This window comes from Scophthalmus maximus, chromosome 22, assembly GCF_022379125.1.
Source record: "Scophthalmus maximus strain ysfricsl-2021 chromosome 22, ASM2237912v1, whole genome shotgun sequence".
Classification (NCBI taxonomy): Eukaryota; Metazoa; Chordata; class Actinopteri; order Pleuronectiformes; family Scophthalmidae; genus Scophthalmus; species Scophthalmus maximus.
Genome location: NC_061536.1, coordinates 11871700 through 11898642, shown reverse-complemented (window position 1 = coordinate 11898642; position 26943 = coordinate 11871700). Strand labels below are relative to the sequence as shown.

Sequence of the window (26943 nt, the reverse complement as noted above, 5' to 3'; positions counted from 1 at the left end):
TGCACGCGTGAAGGTGTCGTCAGGTTTCCATTTCAGGTGAAAGAAAAGGGGGATCGGGCCTGGATACCTGGATATAGCAGCCGCAGTCGACAGCTGGGGTCCACGTCATTGTGAGCGGTGCTGCAGCAGCGACGGCCCATCTGGAGAGAGAGCACAGATCCAAGGACACTGCAGGAGTGGAGATAGAGGTGTGGGGGGGGGGGGTAGTCTGCGAGGCCCTGCTCGTCGGCCCCGTCATGGGAATAACAAAGACCTTTCTTTCTTTCTTTCTTTCTTACTTTCTTGCTTTAGGTCTGTCTTTCTCTCTTTCTTTTTCTTTTTTTCTGTCTTTCTATCTCTCTTTCTAAGTTATTTTGTTCTTTCTTTCCCTCCGTCCGTCCGTCTGTCTCTTTCTTTCTTTCTCTGTCTGTCCATCCGTCCGTCTTTCTTTCTCTCTTTCTTTATTATTCTGTTTGTCTCTTTTTTTTGTTAGCTCTTTCTGTCTTTGTAATCCCCTTTCTTTCTTTCTTTTTCTGTCCGTCTTTTTCTTTTTTGTCTGTCTGTCTGTCTGTCTTATCTCTTTCTTTTTTTCTTTTTCTGTCTCTCTTTCTTTCCCTCTGTCTGTCATTCTTTCTTTTTTTGTCTGTCTGTCCATCTGACTGTTTTTCTAATCTCTTTCTTTTTTCATTCTTTCTTTTTCCTAACTGTCTGTCCCTTATTTCTCTCATTCTTTTCTGTCTCTGTCTGTCTGTCTTTCTTTATTTCTCTCATTCTTTTCTGTCTGTCTCTGTCTGTCTGTCTTTCTTTATTTCTCTCATTCTTTCTTTTTCTGTCTCTGTCTGTCTGTCTATCTATCTTTCTTACTTTCTCTCATTCTTTTTCTTTCTTTCTTTCTCTCTCCCTCTGTCAAACACACATGTGCCGCTCGGCGTCACGGAGCGAGTCAGACTTAAACTAGGTCCTCTGACAAATAAACACTCTGCCATGGAAGACTGTACGTCACCTCGCAGCGATGCTCGTGTCCTCTCATCTTACCCCCCCCCCCCCCTTCCTCTTCCCTTCGTCCAACTCTGGGACTCTGCCGGGACAGATGCATCAACGACAGAGGCACATCCAGACTCAAGTGGTGCCTTGACCTGCCGCAAGCTACATGTGTTGTTATCAGTGGATTCTATTCTATTGTATTCAATCTGATATCAAGATAAAATACAGGGTTTTCACATGGCTATTTGTGGCTTTAATGAACTGTTTACAGTAGGGGCTGGCAGAACTAAACAACAACAAGCCTGTAGCTAACCATGATTCCAAATCACCAGTATAATTTCAATGAAGGGTAAGTTAAGAACAGTGTACGTATGTCCCGAGATGTTCTACTCCAGCCGACTCTTATCCACGCAGACATCTGCTTACTTAGTGATCCGGCGTGGCTATTTCTGCATCATGTAGGTGTTGTTTTAATGGCACAGACCTCCGAAACAGCACTCTGAATATAGTGCGCTGGACTCCGAGGCCTCAGGCGATCAGAGATAACCATCATCCCCACAGCTTACAGACAGATGGGAGGAGAGAGAGAGAGAGAGAGAGGTGGAAAGACATACAAAGACAAAGGGAGACAGTGATGGAGTGAGGTGAGCGGACAAAGTGATGGAGCCCGAGAAGTGGGTGTATAAAAAGCATACATAAGACGAGGACGAAAATGTCAGTGTGGAAACGACTGTCTGGGTGTGTGAGCCACTCAGACAACAGCTCGCCCGTCCCCGGTGGATAAACAGCTGTAATCATCTCTCGGCAGCAGACATTAGCAGCCCTTCTCCGCTCAAGTACTGTGCATTACATCCTGGATCACTGTAATTCAAAACATTTGGTATTCTTAGTCTTAGTTTTTCAGAGTAAATGGAAGTTTTATTTTTGTCTTTTTACAGTTTACTACTTTTTTTCGTATTCAGCAATAAGTCACGGAAACTTGAAGTGTCGCAGTACGTTACAGCGAAGGTCACCCTACATATTCCATGACTTACTTTGGGCTACATCCGCAATTTTTTATCGCCGCTGGATCATCTATGTTTACTCATTTGAATAACGCGATTAACGGGTAAAAACAACCCGCAAATATCTGCCCGCTCTCTGTCGGACGCGGACGTCGGGAGGATCTCAACGCTAATTGGCTTTCGAAAAGAGAACCCCCATAGAGGCAGCGGCGCGATGTGAAACCAGTTATGAGCAGCAGTGGTTGGAAACAGCAGCACAGACCCATGAAGATCTTTATTCTAGATTTCTTGTTTTGTACGCTGATCTAGGCAAAACCAAAAGATGTTCACTGATGGATTGTTGAATATAATCTTTTTGATCGATCGAGCTTTGCAGACATCAGGATCGGATGATATGTCAGCACTGTCTAATCCATCCTTCCTCCAGTCCCTGCCCTGCAGCACGAGGCCTTCGTCCCCCCCTGAAGTACCCTTGTGCAAATGTTTACGTCCCCTCTCCACAGAGGGGGCGGATGCCTCTTCCTCTTGTTAGTCGGAGCATAGTGGGAGATTGAAAAGAAGATAAAGGGGGGCGCTGAATATTTTGTGTATGTGTTTTCCCGGTTAACGAAGTCAGGCCACTTAAAGTGAGTATGGCTGTTAGTCTGACCGTGCCCCTGCGTTTCTCCCATTCATTCGCCGTCAATGTTGAGATGCAAATTCGGGGGGCTCTGCATCCGCTTCACAGCGGCAGCCCCCGGGCCCACGGTTCATCAGAGCATAAACATGTGTCAGACCAAGGAAAATATTTGGAGAGAAGGATAACAGACGCAGAAAGTTTGGGGGTTGACTTAGAGTTCCGAGTGTTGAAGGGTCATGTTATTGTTCCTCGGAGATTCTCAGAGGTCAAAGACTCTCTCTCGGTAACTTTATTTCCCTCTTGTTGTCTCTCCGTGTGCCCCCTCTGCACCTCCACTTCGCATACCGCTCTCTTCTTTCAACACCTCAAAGAGCCTCCGAGCAGATCTCTTCAAGAAGTAAACACTGTCCACGTTGAGCCCGAATCTATAAACAGTGCATTGTGCCGTCTGAAACCGTCACATCGGAAAATAGGCCATGACTTGGGGAAGGGTACGTTGCACGTCCGGTTCATCTCGTGAGACCAGTGGCAAAGCCCCTGAACAGGTACGTTCACAGCGGTTTGTATGGGGAGTCCAGTCAATAGAGATCTCTCCCCACACAGAGGTCGGTGCAGAAATCTTAACTCTCTAAACATAGCACAGACTGACCCCACGTCCAGCGCCGTACTGCTCGTATGAGTGGCTGTCAGCCATCCTGGCTATAATGTCACCCTCTGACCCAGTTGTCCTGGTTACGACCTCCTCCCTGTCCCTCCAGACTCTCGTCTGAGATAGTAAGAGGTGTTTTCTTTGAGCGAAGCAGAAACAGAGTGTGTGGTGTTGGATTTGGCCCCGTGCTATTGAGCGTGGAGGCCCAGGGAGGGGGGCGGGAGGGGGAACTCCTCACTACTACCCCCTTTTTCAAATGAGAGCAGGCTGAAACCTGTCAAACTCCTCACGTGACAGAATCCAGACATGCTCTGTGACCACCGTTGTCTCGGTTATGGTTGAACCTGGTCCTCGAGTACTGGAGGAGGGATGAGGGTGGGTGATCAGGGCTGTCATCTGGGATTGTAGGTGGAACTGCTATTGACCCCCCTCCCCCCAGAGACTGCTGTACCTCCGTTTGCCGGGTTTTGCCAGGAGTGACAGTCAAAGCCTCCGTGCTTGGCAGTCGAAAGGTGACTTGTGTGAGGGGATGAGGATTGGCAAAGAGGGAGCGACTGGTACAGAGGAGGCCATTTCATGCAACACAGCTTCCAGGAAGTCAGTCATCAGAGATGCCAGAGGGAAGCTGCATCTCTTTCATAGCCGGCCAAACGGGGCAACCAGGCGTGGAGGGCCCTCCAGAAGACAATATCCCCTAACTAATGCCATCTGGGATGACTTTCCTGGTCCCCCGCGTTAAAGCCTCTCACCCTTAAACCATTAATTTCAACCCTCATTTCAAAAATGAATTGGCACTTGGGTATTCAGTTTTTTTTTTGTTTTGTTGTTGTTGACAAGTTTTAAGGGACCACATTTTCGTTCATTCGATGGGTTTTTTGAGTGACACTCAGTTTTGCGCCACTGCACAGGACTCTTGTTCTGCATTAGTGTCGTGTGAAATGGGAATATGGAGATGACACGGAGAGGAAAAAGGGACCATTTTGGCAGAGTTCCAGTTTCTTTGGAAGCAAAAAAAAAAAGAAGGGATGAGCAAAGCTGAAGGACAGTTAGGCCAACAGGAAACCAGGACATATTCATTTGGTTCATTTCTGCCTTGCAGTGCCCAGCATGTATTCAACAACAGCTGAGGGGCCGCGATGCCTCGAGGACAATCGGATGATAGCGGACCAGGAGCACCAAGTTATTAAATGCAGAGGCGAAAGCAGAACATATTATAAACACAAGAGTATGAGTCATAATTCTGAGTACACCTTGAGATTAAGGTTTACACCTTAGATAAAATTAGATAACTTGTCAGGAAAGAAAAATAAACTGTTGCCACAGGGCGTCTGATTCATCCTCCAAGAAAGTCAATATACCTAGAGGAAACTGTAAAACTGCAGAATTTCACAGAGAGCAATATCAAAAAGTGCATTTCTGTTAAACACTTCTGTAATACAAAGGATGCCTCTGCGATAGACCACAGTTTGCTTCCTCACCGTCTCACGGAGCCTCTGTTGTGCTCTAGATTTCACGGTGAACATGTTTCCCGGCGAGCAAGGAACTGTTAAGTGTGACCATATTATTCCTTAGAGGGAACCTCGCGGGGGGAGGTTTCGTCATAGTCATGGGGGCCAGACGGTGGTCACAGAGAAACGGCTCCTGTGGATGAGGAGGAAGCAGATCGGGAATCACCCCAAAGACCTTGGCACTGCCATTTGTCAGCAAAATCAAGTTGGATTTAATCAACCGTGTTCCCGGAAGAGCACAGAAGTCTGGACATTTTCCTTAAATTTTTCGGAGGGGCCGTACGTGAGAACACAAATGTCCGCGAATGTTTTCCTGCCAGCCTTTCCTGGACAAACCTCCCTTGTGAAAGGCGAAGTCCAGATCATTTCCTTGACATGAGAGAGAGAAAAAAAAATTCACCTGTGGGCTAGAAAATCAACCTTTTGCACAAACTAATTTGAGTTGAGGTTGACGTGACTCATTGTTTGATGCCCTCTAGTGCAGCGCGTTATATAAAGAAACCACTTCCATATGAGGGGCAGGACACACTGTAATTCACTGAGGGCGGCCCCCCCCCCGACACCCTCAACCATGCAGTGTCACCAGGGGGAAGGGAAGGAAATCACTTAACCAATGAAATATGGACTCGGGAGAGGAGCTATATGCTTTGGTTCATCTCGGCGTATTAATGGAGCCACAACCTCCACTCACTCTTTCATAGCCGGAGGTGAAAAATTATTTCCGCCTCCACTTGCGTTTTCTTAGTAATAAATGGTGCTGATAACGTCCCGGCTTGCTGAAGTGCTTACATTTCTCTTCAATGATAAGCTAAATGAATATGTTTTGTATGGAAAAATAATCCACATCCCTTTATTTGTGGCATGTGTTACGATCAGAGTTTTAGCATGCTGAAAGAGATATTAATGTGTGAACCAGCTGTGCTGTAGAGCAATGCTGTTATTTCTAAAGGTTTCAGAATATATTAATACTGCTCCAGAAGCCTTTGTATCTTTGGATCAATTTCAAAATATAACCCAAATAAACAACAGTACAAAGATGTTTTTCTATTCCTTTTTTGTTTCAACAAAATAAGTCAAAAATCTCAAACATAATTAAATATGACTCAAAATAATTGGCTGCCTGAAGATTTATTTCTACATGAAGTAGATTCTCAAATTTGCAAAATTGGGATTTAAATCAAAGATCAAAGAAAAACAATAATATAATTCAGAGGATTCAATGACAGCTTTCCATAATTTCTGATTTCAAGTTTTATACTCTATGCTACAAACCAAAAATGTGGGTGCTCTCTGAAACTTTCTCGCCTTACTTCTCTAACTTTAGCTTAAAGCTGGTCTCAGTTTTAAAATCACCGGGTTGCATCAGGCACCAGAGAAGAATCAGATATTCTTCTCCCTAATCTCAAACATGCCATGCTCCAAACATTTGGAAATACGGGCACATCACACACCTACGTGATCAAATTAGCATTATCGCTCCAGAGGGAGCATCGCGCCACATCACGTCACCTCTCCGACAAACTTCACAATCATATCTACCTTCTGAACCCTAATCAAAGTCTGACCAATTCAACTTATTGAGCCTAAAACCACGGCCTTTAACCTAAACAACCCATCAAACAGCCAAAATGTCCCAACTTTCCAAAAGATGTTCTCTCTGCCAAAGGGTAGAACTGAAGTGGGAGCCTTTAATCAGCAAGGATATGAATCATAATCATAAACATTCTAATAATCTCTGCATATTATGATTAGAGTGAAAACAGTGCTCGTAGACACCGCCCAGCGCATGCACACATCTGTTTGCATGTACAAGTAAAGCATCCCCCCCCCCCACCTCAGAGGAGGCAAAGCCTTGTGTAACCAGATCTGATTGGCCCTCGTGTAAAACGAAGAAACATGGGCAGAGTGTAGCTCCCTGACGAGCTGCTGAAAGTCTGTGACATGGGATCTCGGTCTGGGGACCAACCGTGCATTCCAGTGGAGGAATGCCGAGACCCTCAGATCTCCGCCTCATGTTGGGGCATGCGATATAAAGAGCGCATATCTTGTCACTCATGCGGCGCCGTACAAACCCAGCCCGCAGATATCATCCCAAATAACTTGTATGCACGAGACATAATTAAAAAATCTCTCTATGGAGCCTTTAACAAAACACCTCTGCCCAGATGCCTCCTCATTGGCTGAACAATCCTTATTCTTTAAAGTAAATTGAGGTTGTGGCATGGTTTTGAGCGGCACTTTAACACTATGAACTGGTGAATATTTAAGTTTTAAGCTGTCGTATACAAGAGGCAACCCGCCGTGACGTCGCCCGTTGGTTTGTGAGCTGCCGTTTTGTAGCCTCGAGTTTCCCATTTTGACCAGCGCCATCTTGTTTTTTGTGCAACTGCACCTAGAATTGGGGGTGGGGTCTGACTGAGAGCCCACACCTGCAACCATGCTCCCATTGGACGGTACCAGCTGTCAATCACCCTGTATCCAGCAGAAACTTCTCAGGGAAATATTTACCGACGTTATAAATCAAGTGAGAAGTAGAAACATTTTCTAATACACTTCTATAGAAACAGACATCTTTTTGCAACGAATGGAGATGCCCTCTGCTGGTGATTCCCGAGAATACTAGTTTTATACGACACCCATTTTTATATACAGTCTATGGTTCCTTCCCTTTCTGCCTTTCACATCGCCTGTGTAATAGTTTGGGGTGTTTCTGTAGCACTTTTCTTGATAACTCGCATCACTGAGGCATAGCTGTACATGCTGATGTGTTTTTAGTACAATCTATCGTGCCCACACACAGTTCTCAGATTTTGACCCAGTGACTAAGTGTTTCAGTCAAGGGCCCGAGAGAAAAATAACAACTCAGTGTGTTTCACAAAAGCAGAAGAAAATACAATATTGCTTTTTTTTTTTTCTTCCTGTGAAGTTTCACAGTTTTTACATCGTTCAAAACTTGGTGATTCAAAGTCAGTGCTTCCTGTATATATATATATATATATATATATATATATGTATATATATATATATATATATATATATATGTATGTGTGTGTCTCTCTTTTTCTGTCCCAGGTTCTGTGGTTTTATCATACCAGTGGGCCTCTTTCATGCTCCTCTTCGGACTCTTCACTGAACTGTATAAATGCGCTTATCTTGCTTTGGGGGGAAATGGCCTCCTCCTGTTTTATATTAAAACGAACTCTAAACCTGTCGTTATATATTGCATGTTTCAGGCTGAACTTTGTCTTACTTTTCCCCACATCTGGTTATTTTCGTGACACAAAACTGGCAAGCTCTTCTGGCAGCTGTGAAGTCGGCGTTGCTGGCTGCTATCGCTCTGCCTCCGTTTCCCCTGTGCGGGATGACCTCTGACCTCAGTGAAAATCGTACCGGGGGCTAAAGGGGACTGTTAATGCTCACCGGTGATCTACAGTCGGGCTTCGTTCAAGGTGTTTGTCTTTGCTCAGCGCACCATTTTGCACGTGTAGATTGAATCAGTGCAACGTGGTCGTTGCATCGTATTCTCAGGGAGTGAAATCCGAACCGAAAGGATCACAGCGGCAAACACAAGCTGTCAAAGCGGAAATATGCAACTTTTTTCGGCTTAAACGTGTCATTGTGATTGATGAAAACTTGTGTGAACCTCAGACCCGCAATGGCTCCGTGGAGAGGGCTCCAAAAACAACATGCAGTTTGTCTTCTTTCTACTAGATCGGAAAGTAACACAACCTACTTATTAATTCAACCGGACGTGTAACTGGAGGTTTTTGGTTCAAATTGGGATTTTTGTGCTGGTTTTCTGCTTTGGACAGTAGCCAGGCTGCTTTCATTGAGTTAGCCATGATGCGAGGAGTTGTTAACTTCCTCAGTAGCTCCGAGGAAAAGTAGCTGGGCCCTCACCGGCGTCTCGCTACTGCAGCGTCTTCACGACAGTGACCGAACAATAATACCACCTGGAACCACTAGGGGGCACGACAGTTGTCTGTTGCCTCCTTCAGGTCTCTTTATTTGTTTAAACATAATTTGTGGAATTGGAGTAGGAAGTTTGTGGAAAATATGGCTTCACTTATGAATTTACCTGATACAGTGAATACCTGCTGTTTAACGCAGGTTTAAACAAACTCCAAGGGGCGGTGCTGAGCAGAGTTGGCAGATATCCCCGTATTCACCCTCGGTCTTGTTAAAGTGCCTCGGGTTGGCATGTGAGCCCCGTGTGTGTGTGTGTGTGTGTGTGTGTGTGTGTGTGTGTGTGCGTGTGCATGTGTGTGCGCGTGCGCGCGCTTTATTGTTTTTCTTTCTGTACTCCAGTGGCTGTGACAGCCCAGGTAACCCATCCCCGGCGCGTCGTAAGCCGGGCCTGTCAACAGACTCAGCCCCGTGTTCCCTCGACCCTGTTGATGCCCGATGTACGCTGCCACACCAGGACGCCCACTGCCAGCCTGTAATCCGAGCATCTTATCAAACCAATCAGCAAGAACACATTTGGACCGTGACAGAAGGGGGTGGGGGTGGGGGGGGGGGGTTGTTCACAACATCTGGTGTTCTGGGAGGCAGAGAGTGAGTTGGGGGAAAGAAAAATTGAGAGCACAATCTCGATGCCGGCATGGAGATTGTAGATCGCATCATGCTTTCTCTTTCGATACAGGTCAGCGAGCGGGCACTCAGTTGTCAGTGCCTGCCGCCGCCGCGGAGTGGAGGCTGCTCGCAGTTATGCTAATCATATTCTTGTTGGTAACATTTGTCACCGCGCTCCCTCACAATCCTCTCCTCTGTCGCTAACCCCCCCCCCCCCCCCCCCCCCCCCCCCCCAATCCTTCCCCCGTTCCCTTCTGTCCATTTCTCTCTCCTCCACTTTCCTTCTATCCATCCTTCCCATCAGCCCAGTGCGGCGGTGAGAGGTCACCACAGCAGTAAGGCGAGGGCAGCGGCCATGAGTTCGAGCCTTGGCTCCAGCTGGACCGGCGGCGGCGGCGGCGTTGGTCAAGGGGCCTGGAGTGGCCCCTCCTTCAGCCATGCGAGTCTGCAGCACTACGTGTCCCACCCGCACCACCACCACCAGTCCACGCACACGGGCTTCGCCTACTGCCCGTCTCACACATCTGTGAGTACAACAACGATGTTTCACTCTCGCGTCCGACTCTGTTTGTCGCCCTCATCTCTAGGAATGCTTCTCATCGGCTTCTCTCTCTCTCCGTCTTGCTTATTTTTTCGAATCAATCACTCTCTGGTGTCCATTAATGGCCGTCACTATGAGGGAAGCTTTTAGGCACTCAGCAGATTCCCTTTCTTCAACTCCCTCCCCTCCCATCCTCCATCCCCCCCCTTTAATCTTCCCCTCTATTTGCCACACTCTTCCCTTTCAAGCGCCTCATAGTGTATATCGCTTCCTCTCACTCGCTCTTCCTTTCACGCTCCCTCCCTCCGTCCCTCTCTCTCTCTCTCTCTCTCTCTCCTCTGCAACTTAATTTGTTTTCTTTCATCCGTCCTCTGCGTCGACAGTGCGATGAGACACTAATTGAGGTAGAGACACTTTTTGGACAGCTTCCCTCGTCATTATCCCGGGAATTAATTGCTGTTCTGCAATCCATTTGATTTGACTTTATTGGTGCGATATGGCAATTTCTAATGTAGCGCTCCGCGTGTGACTGGAGCCCACACACGAGGCAAATTGAGGAATGTCATTATCATCGCCGCCACGTTTTGCTGTCACAGTCGGAGGAAAAGATTTTATTTCTCAGCATTTCTTTCCTGTAGCAGATATGTTTACACGGCTTCACACCACATCTCTCTCTCATTCTTTTCTCATTTTCCATCACGGAACGCTGATATTCTCTCACATACGGCGCCGCTGAAATGTTCCCGCTGCCGATTTGCCAACATGTTGCGACTCCCCTGAAGCACTTACATGCAACGAGTGGAGAAATTGGATTGGATATGGACATGATAACCATCACTGTACGCTGGCTCCGTGGTATCATTCACTTACACGCACTCTCGTCACTTTTCAGTGAGGAAGGAAGTAAATCTCCTTTGAGTGCCTGAGCTGCTCATTTCTTTTCTGTTGCAGCATTCGTGTCATAATCAAAGCTTTCCCTCGCTCTACCCGGCCGTTGCCATCACTAACAAACCCACCGCCGTTACCACTGTCATTGTCCGTACAGCCAGCACCCCAGGGAACCGGACCGATTTTAAACTTGTGTTGTAAAGAACAAACAAACAGGAAACAAAAACAGAACATTCCACAAGTCAGACATAAACACTGCGGCCGCGGTTGTAGTCGTGGTGGGAGCTCATGTGTCCGTCCCACAGACTCTCATCAACATCCACATCCAACACACGGGACCCAGGAGTTCTTTTCTGCCGCTGACCTGAGCTTGACTGGTTATTCCACCGGAATTGGACTCACATGAAGCCACTTTTTTGTCACAACGTGGTCAATGGTTTTCTGAATGTCCCTACTGTATCCTTAAAATTGTCCACATCATTATGGTATGAGTGATTGTTTTGGGTAGTGTTATGCAAGTTCAACAGATGTATTAGGCAACCTAGTAATAACGACTTGGAGCCTGTGATGTAACTATGCAGTCAAAAGAGAGAAAGAAGAAAAAACAACAACAGTGAATCAATTTGCTTCGGGCTTATTTTGTATTGCATCACTGTGTATGATTCCCTTTCTGAGACATTCCAGGAAGTTCGTGCACATGGAGTGCCTCACAAAGCCAAAAAAAGACAACAGACACAACAGACACATCCTGTCAGTTGTTGTTTTTCGCCGGGTGTTGACGCTCGCCTTAATCTTGACCGTCTACAATCAAACCGTAGCAGACTCGGCCTGGCGCGAACCGGCCTGTTTTTTCGTGGGACCGTTGTTTTGCTTTTCAGCGGTTCTCATTTTTCGTCCCTGCAGAAAGCAATTTCTCCCCCGCTATCGTGCCTTCGCCCTGGGCTTGTTTCGAGTCAACGCCTTGGCCTCAAGGAGGGTGTCCCGGTGCCTAGAAATGTCTAATCCAGCGGCTGACTGTAAACAAAGGCTCGGTTAGATTCTGCATTATTGCTGCTTTTTCATATGCAGCACAAACTATATATGGAACGGAAATTCCCACACGTGACAAAGAAACTAAAGCAGCCCCTCCCCTCTGTTATTGTACTATCCTTCACCCCTCCTCCTTTCCTTTTCTTTGCTTCCCTAAATGCTCGTCTAATTTCAGGCATAATAGAAACAAAAATGCCCCAAACTGAAACGGGAAGAAAGAACAGCGCTGAACGCTCAGCATGTGTCTGTCCTCTCGGCTGAGAGAGGTGAGTAAATAAAGGAAGAAAGAAAGAGGATCCAGCAGAGATCAAGAGGCTTTGCCTCCAGTGGGTTTGTAATTACAATGGAAGCAGATACATTTCCACTCTTAATATGGTGGGATGAAGATCCCCCTGGGAGGAGGAGGAGGGACGACAAAGGCACGCAGGGGAGAAAGTCGTGTCGAAGTCAGGAGCTGTGACCGTGAAAGAGTCCACGTGCGAGATTGTGTTATTTCCTGAGAATAGGCAATGTTAACTTTTATATAGTGCTAATATTCCGATTCATGCCGATTGTCGGATTTCGCGACATCGCATCATGTGGATATTTTCGCTCGAGTTCAAATATTTCCACTGGAGCGAGTGAAGCAAATTTTGCATCTTCACTTTATTAACACGACACGAGTACATGCACATTTTGCCTTTTGCGTTGACTTTGTATGCAATCGCATCATGCAAACATTTTTCGGCTTCCTGGGAACCTCGAACAAATAACGCGCTAGTGAAATAATTTCCCACATCGTGGCTCCCCACTGTCTGTCCGTTCACTAACTTCTGACATACAAACAGACACCATACTGAAGTCCGTTGGTCGCGTTGGGACAAGATATGGAGTATATGGAAAATCTGGGGATGACTTTTGATTTCTCTTCATAACATACAGACCGAGATTCAAAAAAACCTACACGTGTGCTGCAGAGGACAAATAACAAAAACTCCCCCGCTGGAAAAAAAAAACTGCTGCAAGAAACTGTTGACAGTTTCCACATGTTTTCCTTTACTTCTTTATGGGGAATTTTTCATCTTATCAGGCGTAGATGACGAGGCACATTTTTTTCTCCCAATGTAAACGTTTGACTGGGGCTATTTGCACGTTAATCTCGGGGCACGGACGTCCCCGTGAAACCCTCAATTTAATCTGGATCAATCACACACACCGGCCGGTCAAGCAGGGATTCCCGGCACATCTCCGGATTCACAAGGTCTAAAGACTGAACGAGGCACACGGGGACATCGCCAGGGTCTGGAGAAACAGGGAATAATCACACAGAGAAGAATATTTAGAAAAAGCAAACAAGGGAGACATGATTGCCAAGTGCTTGTCTCCTTTGCAATCATCTCAAATAATAGGACCGTTTGTTTGTTCATATCTGAAGAAGACTAATTAAATTCAAGATATCACTGGAAAAAAAACGTGTAATTTTCCAATTCATTCGCCACTTGTCCTATTCGAGCAGGTTCAGATGTCTCGTAACTCTGATCCGTCTCTCTCTTTGTGAGGCCCCGGCTCTGGCAAAATCCCCCGGTGTTGGGATTTTGCTTAATTAGCCGTAACTTACAAACAGCCATTTACGCGGGCCGACAGATGACACAGTCGTTCAGCCGAGGAACTCGTCCGCCGGCTGATGACCTGCACAAGACGGCCGAGAGGGAAGCAGGTCTCTCTGTGAATCGTCCAGGACGGGATGATGGAGGGGAAGCAGGGAGCGGAGGGAGGGCGGGCAAAGAAGTTACGGACAAAAACTGATTTGGACGTAAACATCCAACCGTCGGGAAAGATCCCGTTCACAGTTGCTGAAGAAGAGAACACTCGTAATGAATTCCTGATAGCAGCGGGGGGGGGGGGGGGGGACGGCGACGCGCAATGTACATTTGCGGTCGTGGCTGGGAGAGCTTTGTGATGAAGTGCATCGGCGTACATTTGAAATTGTGCGTCTCTTTCATCAGTCCTTGATTGAAGAGCACTGCTCGTTCCCCAAATACGCCGATGATTCATCTCTGCCACGGGCGAGCGCGGGCTTTGTCTCAGTAATTAATTTAGCTCCCGGGACAGCAGTTGGAATGAGTCGTGTCTTCAAGGCCTAATTAAAAGAAGATTGTCAAACATATTCTGGGTCACACAGCGCTCAGGATCTCCGAGCGTTTTAGGAGGGATTTCAGGCGCGGCCACCTCGCCCTTCATGGGCCATTTATGCGGATAGATTGTGAAACAAATGGCTCTATTTGCTTTGTTGATTTCTAAGGGGCGCCACTCGAAAATTGAGACACTTGACGTTTTGTTTATCATTCCTTGTGCGAGTCAATAACTCAATCCAATTCATGGCCGGGTGCCTTCGCGTGTCTTTGTCTCTGTCTGGGGAAAAAAAAAAGGTTTATTTGAAAATGCTGAGAAATTGCAAATCGCGACTCCTTTCTGTGGAATGTGGCCACACAATTAACTTCCTGTTAAAAAAAAAACAAAAACAGTCGGAAAACCCAGATATCGGCACCGCGTTCACCCGAAAACATTCCAGCTGTGGTGCTTTTTTATTTTACTGAACCAGTCGCACGGACAGATTGACAGCCGGGGAGTGCCCTATCTTATCTGTCCTCAAAATGAGAATCAATGACTTCAGTTACAGGCGCAGGAATGTTTTAACAGTACACTCACACACACACACACACACACACACACACACACACACACACAGGATCTGAACAATTAGGCACGAGCTGTCGGGGCTTAGTGCCTGGGTCCATTGTAAGCGCTCTAAACCTGTTAGACTGTGACAGACCATTAAAAGGCTGCCAAGGCTTCCTTAATTTGCTCTACGAGTGCACACTGAGGCAGAGTGAATGAGTGCCGAGTTTCTGTGCACGAAAACACACATTAGCTTCCTGGGACACTTCTTTTTTGCTAACTCCCTACCCCCCCCCCCCCCCCCCCCCCCCCCCCATCCCAATGACCATCCTGCATAGAAACACACAGACACAGACACACTCGGTTTCACGGTGTCACCACTGTTTTCTTTGTGAATTATCTCGTAATGGTCAATACAAGCAAAAGCATTAAACCATTAAAACCACTGCCAATGTTGATATACTTCCTGAGTCTGAATGGGTTTTTTTCGTAAACGGTTCGGAGCGCGATGCAAACGACAGTGATTATCTTTATATATATCGGAAGGTATTCCTGGATTTAAATTGAAGCCAACATCCCCCGATGATTTTCAGTTTGCACGTTGTCGTCACATCCCTTTCTTATTCTGCAGGATCGGGTCCTCATCCTCATAGATCTTCTCCTGACTCTGCTGAGAAATCCTCAATCTTATTCAAATAAATAGCATTTTTTTGGTCCCACACGTCAGGAAGTTTGTGGATGTGATGACCAACAGGCCAAACAACACAGTGAGATCCACGTCCAGGTTGTAATAACACGGAAATCCCCTTTTCAAACACTGTGGCAGCTGACTGTTTTCCAACCAAACCAACGCAGTCATGATGACGAAGCCCTCGGCTTGTAGGGAAACGTTGTGTATCCACTTCTATGACACTTCTGGGTGAATGCTCTTTGGGGCGGATGTTTCACCTAGCAGGCATTTCCTGTCGTGTCTAGAGCTTGGCGCTCTCCGCCATTAGGAATTAAATGCCTCGGCCGCAGGAACCCCGAGTGCCAGACCACAGTAATATCCAGCATCTGACTAAGCCTTCCAAGCCTCTGCCTGTCTCACTTCCTATTTCACAAGAGCAGGCGGTCCATGCGGATTCCTGGCCCGCGGTGTGCCTCCTGCAACTCTTCCTTTAGGTTGATAGGAGATGTTGTACACACTGGGAGATGGTCGAGCTTGGACTAGGAAGGGTGCTGGCAGATGCCGGAGGGATTTGCACGGGTGTCTCCTCTCGCTCAGATCATTCGGGGACTGTCATATTCACAAGCCATCGCGGACTCGGTGCAGCTTTTTACGCGGGCCGCGTTTGACGGCAAATTCGGAGCGTCTCATCTGTGAAATCGCTCTTCGGCGAATCCGTTGGCACCTGTTACTTTCTGTCCAGGTGATTAGTCAATGACAGGGCGGAGCAGGGGAACATAAATCATACGTCCCGAGCTCTGGATGTGACCTTAATTCCTAGTGTTTGATCGTATCTTGAGTTTTCAGCCACACACACGCGGACACACACAAACACACACACACGTTGGTATGTGCGCACAGATGGGTTTTCGTCTACGGATGCCTGGGGCCGTCGTATTGGCTTTAAAAACACCCGTAACATCTGTAAAGCATTATGGCTGATTATACTGGTCCTTCGGAGCAATCATGCGATATGGGCATGAGCGACAGCTGAACATGAACCGTATGGGAAAGGAGGAGACGAGGAGGCCTCTACGATTCTAATAAAGCCGTGAGGCCCATGGATACACGCACACACACACACACACTTATCACTGTCGTATTTTATTATTTACATACGACTGCTGACCCTCCATTAAAATTCCTTCACCCAAAAAAAAAATCCCCCTAAAACGAGTTGAACGCAACTTCTTGTGATGTACACTACATTTCTGGGTCCATTGTGTTCTTTGTTTGCTTACACTCACATTTATATATTTCATTTTTTTTCGTTCACACAAACCAGATGAGCGAATCACACTTTCTCGACTCATCCTCTATAAAAAGGCTGTGGTGTCAAACATTAATTTGAATATCCGGTTGTGATGCGAGCTCCACGGAGTCGAAGAGAAAAAGCATCTTTTGCAGCGCAAACACAAATTCACCGTTGAAGAAAAAAAAAGCACAAACAGCAACTTCTGGCCGACTTAGCCTGCAATGCAGTCTGGAGACTGGGCGTGAGCTTGTGGCTATTAAAATTCTTTGTATGAAAAAGAAAATGCTTTGAACTTCGCTGAGAAAACGCCGTTTGTCTCTGTCAAACTAATCATTTTTGGGTTTTTTATTTCGCCGTATCCGAGTGGCTTAACACAACATTGAAAGTTCATCTCTGTTGTTCCAGTTGTGTGGCCCGTGGGCCGGGCTCTTCCTGACTCAATGTGAGGCGGCGGGGGCAGCCACACCTCTGACCTATTGAGTTATCCTTTTATAGGAATGAAAATTTAAAGTATGCAGACGGTTTCCGAGAAGACGGACGCAGGCCCTTTGCCCGAGAGAAGCGATGTGCCCAAGTGAGGCCGTGTCGGACGACCCATAAATAACAATTTTGTGCATGTCTACATGGATCGATATTCTGCAGTTTAAAAGTTCATAAAACAATGAATAAATAAAGTATGATAAAATACACCACACCAGAAATTGCCAAACCAACACAACAACTTTGTAACGAACCCTACTTGTATCCATCTTGTTGTATTCAGTGTGCGTTCAGGATGTGTAAGTTCAGCTACTGTCAGGCCGTCTTGTACTGAAGGCTGTTTCAAATATTCTGTCCCCCTGTCTGTTTTCTTTTTTTATCTGTCAGAAAATGTATCAATAGCGCGGTCATGAGGTTTTTGATTTGCAAGACAGGTTCCGGCTGTAAAATCAGAAAGGAATAATACATATGCACCAAACTAGTACATACTGTTGTGTTGTCTAGCTGAGTTGACTTCTTATTGATGACACACTATTGTCTACTATATTTACTGTAAATAAACACACGGAAAAGGGCAATCACGAGCACAGCTAAATGGAATTTTTCTGTTTACCGTCACCACAAACAATCACCAATGCGCTCAGAAGAAATGTCGGCCTTTAATATGAACAACATGTGAGTCCATGACATTGGTTACTCTCATGCTATCTTCAATCGTTGGGCTCAGTTGTCCTGTATTGTGTCTCCTGTCGGATCGAGTTGCTTTGTGTTCAGTTTGAAAACTGAAATTATGTCGGGCTCTGTTTCATGTCTCCTGACGTGTGTCTGCCCATTCTCGTCCCGTCCCAACGTGTTTGTCTCGAGGCCAGTCCCTGCCCCGGGACAGTGTTTCCCAAATAATCACCCAGACTGTGGCGGCCCGCCAACGTCTAATTTGTCCCGACACAGTTTCGTGATGATTAAAAAAGGACCTCTGACTTAGTGCTATGCGGCGTTGCTTCATTGTAGAGCTGTGTGCGGCGCTCTTTCGCCCCCTCACTCACTCACAAACACATTGGCTCTGTCATAGATGGACTGAACTTGGCAGCACCGGGAGGAATCTTGAACTAGTAGATTCCAAATTACATTTGACAAAAGTTGTCTTTCCCCTGCACTTCTCTACTTTTTGGGCCCTATTGAAGATATTGGAGCTTTCTAAAAAAAAAGAAAAGAAGAAAAGAAAACAACTATGACATTCCCTCTTGTAATTATGTCATGGTTCTCGACATTAACGCTATTTACAAGTTGGAAAGTATTAATTTTGGTAAGTCTGATGGAAAAAAAATGTGAATAATGAGTGTTGCAGCATCAAAAGTTTGCTAGTGTGACTGTCAACCTTAAGTGGTGTCTCTGGATCTGTGATTCTGCCGCCGAGATCAGCCGTCAGGGCTGATTTTTTTCTTGATTTATTTCGACGGCGGAGTTGTTTTTTTTTTAAAAGTTCCACTGTGTGTTTGTCTCGGCAGCAGGAACGCAGCGCTTGAACGAGCCCTGTTGGGGGAAGGCGCTTGATTGTCTCTCGTCGGCTCGCTCCACCCCTCGCACGGACGGACATAGAGTAAAGGCGCATGTTATTGCACTACTTCGTCACCGCTATAAAGTAGTGCAGTTAAATGGGACGGGGATCACAAAGTGTCTGACCTTTGTGCACTGACAAGTGTAAAGATTTGCTAGCTGTCTCTTCACCTGCTCTCAAAGTGTTGTTTAATATTGCTGCCATTTTCCCAGCGCTCCTCCTCTAACTGCGTCACGCTGCGTCTTCGCTCCCTTTAACACTAAACAATTATTTGTTGTGTGACAGATAGAACCGGTGTATAACACCCTCCCTCCCTGCTCCCGTCCCCTCCCAGCCGTCGGCCGTGGTTGTGTGGGAGGTGGGAGGTGCCACAAAGGAGGCAGTCTCAAAGTCTTATGACTTGTCCACGCTGCACGATTATTCGGCTTGATTTATTTTTGCCATTCGCAGACAAAAGCCCCAGATCATCCGCCGCCAGTCTCTACGAGCGAACTCTACAAAGACACCATTCGAGAGGCGTGCTGACATGTCGCCTACTGCGACTCGAGGGGCTAAATATTGGGACAAATCGGCGACAACCACAGCCAGGACTAGGGCGAAGATGGGGGTGAAGTGGCGTGCGGGATCCCCTGTCGCCAGTCAGTCCTGTAGCATGAACTCGCAACGACGGCAAGACTCCTGATCACAAGTGGTCTGGTGTGAACCGCACGGCGATCCGGCGACTTTGAAAGTGTTGTCGTCTGAACTCAAACGTCACCCAGTAGATAGATAGATAGATGGATAAATACTTTATTCATCCCAAGCTGGGAAATTCTGGTGTAGCAGCAGCACGTTTCACACAGCACACATCACACATTCAAATGTACGAATTGCCCCCAAAAATATAGAAAAATAAGAATAATAAATTCACAGAATTTACATGAAGTATTGAAAGAGTACATTTGCGCCGTAACGTAAATGCTCTTCATCATCAAGTATATGCCTTTTCTTGTACGTCCGCGCCATCTGGCAGTATTACACCAAACAAATCCCATGACGATGTTCCAGAGAATTAACTGCATGTCGGAGATGCTGCCAAGTTTGGGTTGCACTATAATGTGTGTAAAAACATTCCAAGCGCGCTTAAACAGAGTGCACGCTATACTTCCATCCAGCTTATGAAGGCAGATCAGTCTCACCAGAGAGCGGACGCCGAGTCCTCAAAGGGAGACTTATCATGCTCATGTTCAGGTTCATCATTTTCATTTGGGTTAATACTTGAAAAGGTTCACATGCTCCAATGTTCAGGTCAGTTTTTTCTCTCAATTTGGAATATTTCTCCATCCACAAGTCCATAATTCACTCTCGTCTTCATTCTGTCTTTTGTTCTCCGACCATCTCCCGTGGGAAATTATGAGGATCTTTAGACGCCGAATGCTCCAATTTGTCCACTGACTTAGGCATGTCTGCCATTCGGCGCCGGCCCCTGTGAAAAGAGAGCAGTCGCGTGCTTTGCGGCCGATGTGAAGACATTGACCGCTGTCGCTCCGAGCGTTGATCATCGCGGGGGGAAGCGGCTGCTGCGGTGGTTCGAGGGACCGAACCCTGATGCAGCAGAAACCAAGTCCCAGCGGGCGCCGTGCCAGCTGGCTGCCTCGTGTGGTCGGGGGTCAGCGGCCCCCGCCTTCTTTTTTCTCACCGTTTGAATCACAAAAAAAAATGGACAGAATGTCAATTATGAAGAGAGTCACTCCTCACCAAGTGCTGTTCTCCGGCTGAGTGGGTTCTCTGTTATGTTAAAAAAAACAAAAAAAAACAAATGCACGATCCAAAATGACTTTTGGTCCCGAAAGCTCGTCTCTTCAGCTCCGTCTCTCTGTGTTTTTCTGTGTCTCCTGGGCGTCATGCTTTACATGCAGGGGATGAGACACCGGGGGAGGTTAAGAGAGGAGCTGGAATGGAGTTCTGCTCCATTTACCACCCTGAAATATTCCTCTTAGAACGACACACTCTGTTTTCTCCCTCTCTCCTCCCCGCCTGCCTGTTTCCCTCCCTTTCACTTCTCATCTCCGTGTGGCATGTGGTCATTTCACTTCATTGCAACGACGGCTTAGCGGTGCTTTAAAACACCGCCGCTGTCCTCCCACTCCGTCCGGCTCGATTGCGGGCGGCATCGAGCTTCATGGGCCTTTAACCGATCTCTTCCTGGTTGCTATAACTCTTTAATTTTTTTTCTCTTCTCCCCTGCCTCCAATCTCTATCGGCTGTGGGCAGAACCTTCAGCACCTTTCGCTTATTACTTCACTATTTCATTCTTCCACCTTTGTGCCTCAGACACGCTTGTCTGGCAACACCGGTGACCCACACACACTTGTGTACACAGCCTCTTCTTGTTCATGTGGTTTATTTATCAGACAAAAGGTCCAAACGCTGATCGCCTTATTTTGTAACGCGTAAGCACAATCAAATGGGGAGGAAAGAAGCAGCACGGAGCCGACACGGATGACTTTGCACTTTCATTCACGATGAATAAAACAAAATGCACATCATGGACTCGAGAGTGCTGTGCTGTGATTGAGCCTTGATAGGCCTCTTTCCAAATCTGTGAGCTCCGAGTCATTTTCTTTCTTCTTCTCCTCTTTCTGTGGGGTCTGACTTCCACAGACACCAAAGAATTGTGGATTTTGAATATTTTGGCTTAGCGGGCACATGGAAAATATCTATTGTTTAAAAACTCACTCTCTCTCTCTCTCTCTCTGCCTGTGCAGCGCTTAATTCCTTATTATGCAGAGATTTTCTTGGCATCGTCTCATCCTCATTTCTGCTGTCCTTGGCAGCGGCAGTCGAGCCGGTTCACAGAGGGACATGGCCGACTTTCTGCAGCAGTTCACACTGTTTTGTATCGGGGGGTTCGCATGGGGTCGGACAGGAAGTCCGATCTCTGAGCTCCTTTTCACTCTAACCTTGACCCTCCTGCGAGCTCTGAGTTTCCACAGAGATGCTTTGCTTCACTTTCTGTTCTACACCGCGTGACTTTGAATGAAGTTCCTCGGCCGAAGCGCGCGAACGCAGACGCAGATGTGTATGAGCCAAGGGGCAACCCAACGTGACGTCCCCCGTTGAAGCCTTGAGTTTAGCATTTTGACCAGCGCCATCTTGGATTCTTTTGGAACCAGACATAGGAGCGGGGGTTCGTCTGGCCGAGCGCCCACCTACACTTGCAACCATGCACCCATTGGACAGTACCAGCTGTCAATCACGCTGTATCCACGCTCCAATGTAGACGGTGCTTTATCGTCTCTCTTGCTCTAAATGAAACCACGATTTACAAAATTAGCACCATGCTGCATTGAAGAAGACTTGAGAGTTGTGATCGGACCACAAACTCCTCAGGGAAACTTTTACTGACGTAATAAATCAAGTGAGAAGTATACGGAGTCATTTTCTCTTAGACTTCTAAAGAAACTGACTTCTTGGTGGAGTCGCCCTCTGCTGGTGGTTACATAGAATACACGTCCCTTTTTATACACAGTCTGTGGTCCACACGCAAAATCTCGCACTGGCACGGATGTCAGATCCGACCTGGGCGCTGGCCTCTGTTCCCCCCAGCGACTCTGTCTTGTCTCCAAAATCCCGTAAATCATAAAAAACGAGTCGGCCTGTTGTTTACACATTTCACATTTGGAAGCGAGATGTAGTAAGTGTGCGCAATTAAGTCTCTTGCGCCTCTCGCCCCGTCCCTCGCCGGGTGTAGTACGCGGCGCTGTGAGTCACTCTTTTTTTTTGGTACTCATGCACGTCTGGTCTCATGTTTCCTCCCCATTAGGCCTGCGCCGCTCTCCTCTGTGTTGTGATAGAAGCTAATGACTCACTGGAGGTCTGCCTGGTGTTTATCAACTGTCTCGGCGCAGAGCCGGTGGTCCAGATTCAATTTGCCCCCCCCCCCCCTTTCACATTATTCCGAAAGTATTAGATAAACAGCCAAGAAACCAGGTGACGAGACCGTCATATGTAAAGAAAGGAGAAATAAAGAGAGAGCTGCCCTGCAGTGGTATCTCGCCCGCATCGCCGCGCTCTTTGCACAGTGTAAAATTATCCCCTCAGAGGGGGAAAGAGTTGAATTACCTCAGGCTGTCACCCGTTAGTGCGCTGATAAGAATGTATTAGCGAGACTGTGTGTGTGTGTGTGTGTCAGAGATGTGCTGAACTCACGCACACGTAACACGAAGATCCATGCTCGCAGTGTTTGGAAGCGGCGGCGGCGGGAGGGGGGGGGTCGTTCAGCGTGGTCAGCGTCTCACGTTACAGTGTTTCCGGGGGAACGGGGCTTGAACGGATGCCAGTTGCATTACCGGGCAATTTGGCTCCGGCTTTCACAATTTACCATCACAATAATGCATCTTTACTTTTCAGCTCAATGTGACTGATTGGAAACTGACTCGATCATTTAAAGTCAATGCTGCGTTTTCTCCCCTTTTTTTTTTTCCATCTTTGTTCTTTTGCGTGTTTTAAGTTTTCATTGTGGCTATAAGGGATTCAACGGCTTATTGATCTCAGATGTTGTTGAACACAAAATCAAATTAGTTCTGACAATATTGTAATGGACTGGGGGGGGGACGACGACAAGTGTGACGTATGAAGAGAAACTAGTTCGGCATTTTCAGAATCAGACGAACACTCACGTTAAAACTATAATCGTACGATCTCTGCTGTTTACAACCCAAATGCTGCGTTTGCAACAGCAGACGCGCGTCAACCGCGTCAAAGTTTGGACCCGTCAGACCAGTCATCTCCTCCCCCGGGGGAGGTGGTCAGTCAAGCTTACGTCAGGAGGTCGGCGGTCAACGTGTGAGAAGTGTTTTGTCAGGAAAGCCACGCCCTTCTGTTCCCTTACTCCACATTTCCTCCGTCCCTCCCCTTCCTCGGCTCTCCCATCCCCGCCCCTCCCCTGGCGCTGCGCGAGCCCCCTTTGCTCGAATTCCGAGCATCTGCTCATTTCTGGGAAACACCCCGTGGCAGGGAGCGTCCACCAAACCACGGGAAACAAAGCCTCTCGGTTCCCTGCGGCGGCTGGAAGAAGCGCGGGCAGTCGCCCCTCGGGAGGAGTCGGGGCGGTCGGCCGGCGTGGCTGCGTGTGTGACTCTCGAGGATTTTCCTGTTTTGGATGGGGAACCGCGTGTAGCTCTCTTCTCTGTTCACGTGTTTTTGTGCATGTTTGTGTCCCGATTTTTCCCCTTTTAAATAGAGATTGTGGACATTGACAGAGTAACATGCTGTTGTCAGGGCAGTCGGTGAACAATGGGGGCAGCTCTCTCAGATCCCTCTTTCAGCTCGCTCATATCTCCATTGATGATGATTGAGATATCTTACACTGCCGTGCCAACGTCTCAAGTCGTATCCAATTGGCCCGGTTAAATAAAGGCTAAATAAGAAATACTCCAACGCCGTCTGTGGTCTGGGGCTGGCGAAGAGGCCACGCTGGGATCGCGCTGAAATCTCCTTTTACCAGAGCTGCTTGCATTCTTTTCGAGGGGGGCGAACGACTCACTTTGGTGCGTCTCGATTTGGAAGAAAGCGAATCAGCAAGCGCCAGAGGGAGACGTGAGAGCAGATGGCTTTTGGTTTTCATGAAAAAACCTTTGACGGAACCTGGCCGCAGATATAAAAGAGCAATTCACAAAAGCGTTGCTCTTCGAAAGAGTCAAAACGGCAGAGGGACGCAGTTTTTAACTTTATTGTGATGAAGACGCTTGTAAATACGATCAGGCCTCACTCGCCGCTCTTGGTGCAATTTTGGTGAGACATAAAACCCATTTGGTTCATTTTTTACGTATCAGCACTAAGGCCGACGTTCATTCCATAAAAAAGAACTCCAGTTAAACATAAAAATAATATTGCTGCAATGAAAATGAAATGCTTGTCATCAATGCTTACGCAGACACTACAATTATAAAGTGAACGTTTCTGCTCTGTGCAGCAGCAGAAGACAGAGTCTTCTCACGTGACAACAGTTCATCGACTAGTAATCGATTAGTAAATTAATCGCCAACTATTTAAGTGGTTTTTATGAAAAATTCTCTGATTTCAGCTTCTGAAATATGAATATTTTCTGGTTTCTTTGCTCCTCTTATGACAGTGAACTAAATATCTCCACCATTTTATTACATTTTATGGACCAAACAACTAATCGATTAATCGAGAAAATAATCGACAGATTAAAATCCATTATGAAAATAATCGTTAGTGGCAGCCCTAGTTAAAAACACACAATTCTCTCCCGTCAGTGGATGAAATTGCCTTTATAAGATCAAAAAAGTTCACGGTTTCTTCCAGTGTAGTTTCTGTAGTTTCTGGTGTCCGTCGGGCCGCGGGTCAAGTTCTTCAGTTTCATGAGTCAAGTCTCAAATCCCGACTTTTAATTGTTAATGGTCGCGCCGATGAATATTAATGGTTTAGTTGATCGGTGTCTGTGTAACGGAACTCCCCGGTGTTTCCACCCTGTGTCGACTAATCTGAATAAATATTAGAGAAAAAAAGTTTATATCGGAGTTATTATTCCATAATTAAGAAACTTTTGGATTCTTTTGACAAAAATTGTGGGGCCTTCGACTCATGATTATGTCCAGTGCTGATTAATCTGCGGATTATTCTGATGAATCTGTTTGTTCCAAAATGTCCAAAACAATTTAGATAATGTAAATTTCATTTTTTTTTTATTCACCAACAATCCTAAATCCAAAGACGTTTGGCTAGAAAGAAGAAAAATAATGTTTTCTGTCAACAGACCAATCCATGAATCAAAATTAGAATTTAAAATCAATGATAAAAAAAGAATGGGGGCTTATTGGAATCTGATTAACAAAGCACTGTTCAAACTCACTGTTTAAACATTTTTTTTATTTTAATTACTCTTGTGCAGATTCCGGAGCTCATTTCCCATTTTTGTCTCCAATATTTGTCCTCACTTTCTGTTTGTAGACGCATAATTTGCAGCATTAATCACGACTTTTGGTTCGCACGTGGACAAAATCTGGGTGAAACTGACCAGATCTTGTGCTCCGTTCCACTCCTTATGAATTTCTGGGCGTTTTAAGGTGCGATGAGCTTCATCCCTGTAACACATAGATGACTTTATAAAGACATCTGAAATATGACCCGCTTCCATTCTTCCTGCGGGATCCATCTTTCCGTATGTTTTACCTTATTTCTCCCTGCATCTCTTCTTCTTCACCTCCCTCCTTCTGCCTTTGTTCACTTTACTTTGTTCTCTACATGCCTGCCTTTCACCACCCGCTGAAGTTTGGGTGTCTAGTTGATCCTGAGGCTGTTAATCTGGTCAGACACGCTTGATATCAGCCTGATTTCTTTCCCACAGATAAAATTGGTCCATAATCTTAGAATTTTATTTTCCTTTGTGCTTCGTTTTCGGTCCCTGCGATTTTTCCGCCTGGATTTATGTCGTCCGTCCACATGCCCTTGACCCCATACCCACAATATCTCATATCTCAAAAATATGTTCCATTTGCGCTGCAGTGTGTGTCTGCATTGTGTCGACTTGCAGAACATTTAGATTCAGTGCATCTACCAACTCATCACTTTGAAAGTGTTGTAAATCTACTGTATCCATACAGCACTTTTCTAGTCTCTTTTACATTTCATGGCACAGAACTCTCTTACATTGTTTCTCTAGAGAAATATGATCAGGTTATTAACCGCCGTGGACCTCGTGGGGTTTGACCGACGAAATACAAAACATAAACTCGTGCAGGTCGTGGATGATTGCCAACCTGTAATTGTGCACAGTCCAGTAATTTCACTGTGTAGTTTCTGACCCCGCAGCTTCCTGCCGGAGTCACGGCCGACGATTTCAATGAAAACCAAGCTGAATCTGCTAATTGGGTGAAAAACGAGGCTCCTGAACTCGTGGCCGTAACGTCACCGAGATACTCTTGAGGACTTGAAGTCAGTTCCTATCCATGCGAGAGTGTGAGTGTGTGTGTGTATGTGTGTGTGTGTGTGTGTGTGTGTGTGTGTGTGTGTGTGTGTGTGTGTGTGTGTGTGTGTGTGTGACTTTTTCTTGCATCCATCTTGTTTGCAGAAGCGCGAGTGCGGTTACTTGACATCGAGTGAACTCTCACTGACGAAACATTTTTGTGATGTTTTTGGTCGCGGCCACGGTGAGTCAACAGAGATGAGCCGCTCCGTCGTCATCTTTTGATCTTCCACAGGAAGTGGCTTTCCCTTCCGCCCTCTCACTTGATACACTTGGAGACCATGTGGTCCCCTCCCTTTTCGTGTCATATCATTATAGTGTATTTAATATTTCTCCTTTGTTGAAGTGAAAGATGAATTTCACCTGAAAAACTAGTGACTTACAATAAGCTATACTTAATAACAAACAAACGCTTTAAAATAACTAAGGACTGACATTTTGCTTTAAACATCATAAAATCACAGGTCAGGAAAAGTGGCACATTTGCAAACTTTGCTGGTTTTCAAGTTCAAATCGGTCGAGTTCGCACGAGAGAGTG

The 26943-nt window shown here is 46.4% G+C and overlaps 1 protein-coding gene across 4 annotated transcripts in view; it reads left to right on the top strand.

Annotated features, from left to right (window-relative positions):
* rbms3 (RNA binding motif, single stranded interacting protein) overlaps positions 1-26943 on the top strand; it is a 243058-nt gene that overhangs the window by 44040 nt on the left and 172075 nt on the right. For 2 of the 4 annotated variants that reach the window (XM_035620605.2, XM_035620607.2), the window contains exon 3: positions 9623-9844. The exons of 1 other annotated variant lie outside the window; for it this stretch is intronic. In XM_035620605.2, the coding sequence (XP_035476498.2) occupies positions 9623-9844 (222 nt within the window). The remainder of the gene's footprint in view (positions 1-9622; positions 9845-26943) is intronic. One more of the 4 variants, XM_035620608.2, reaches the window with a different exon arrangement.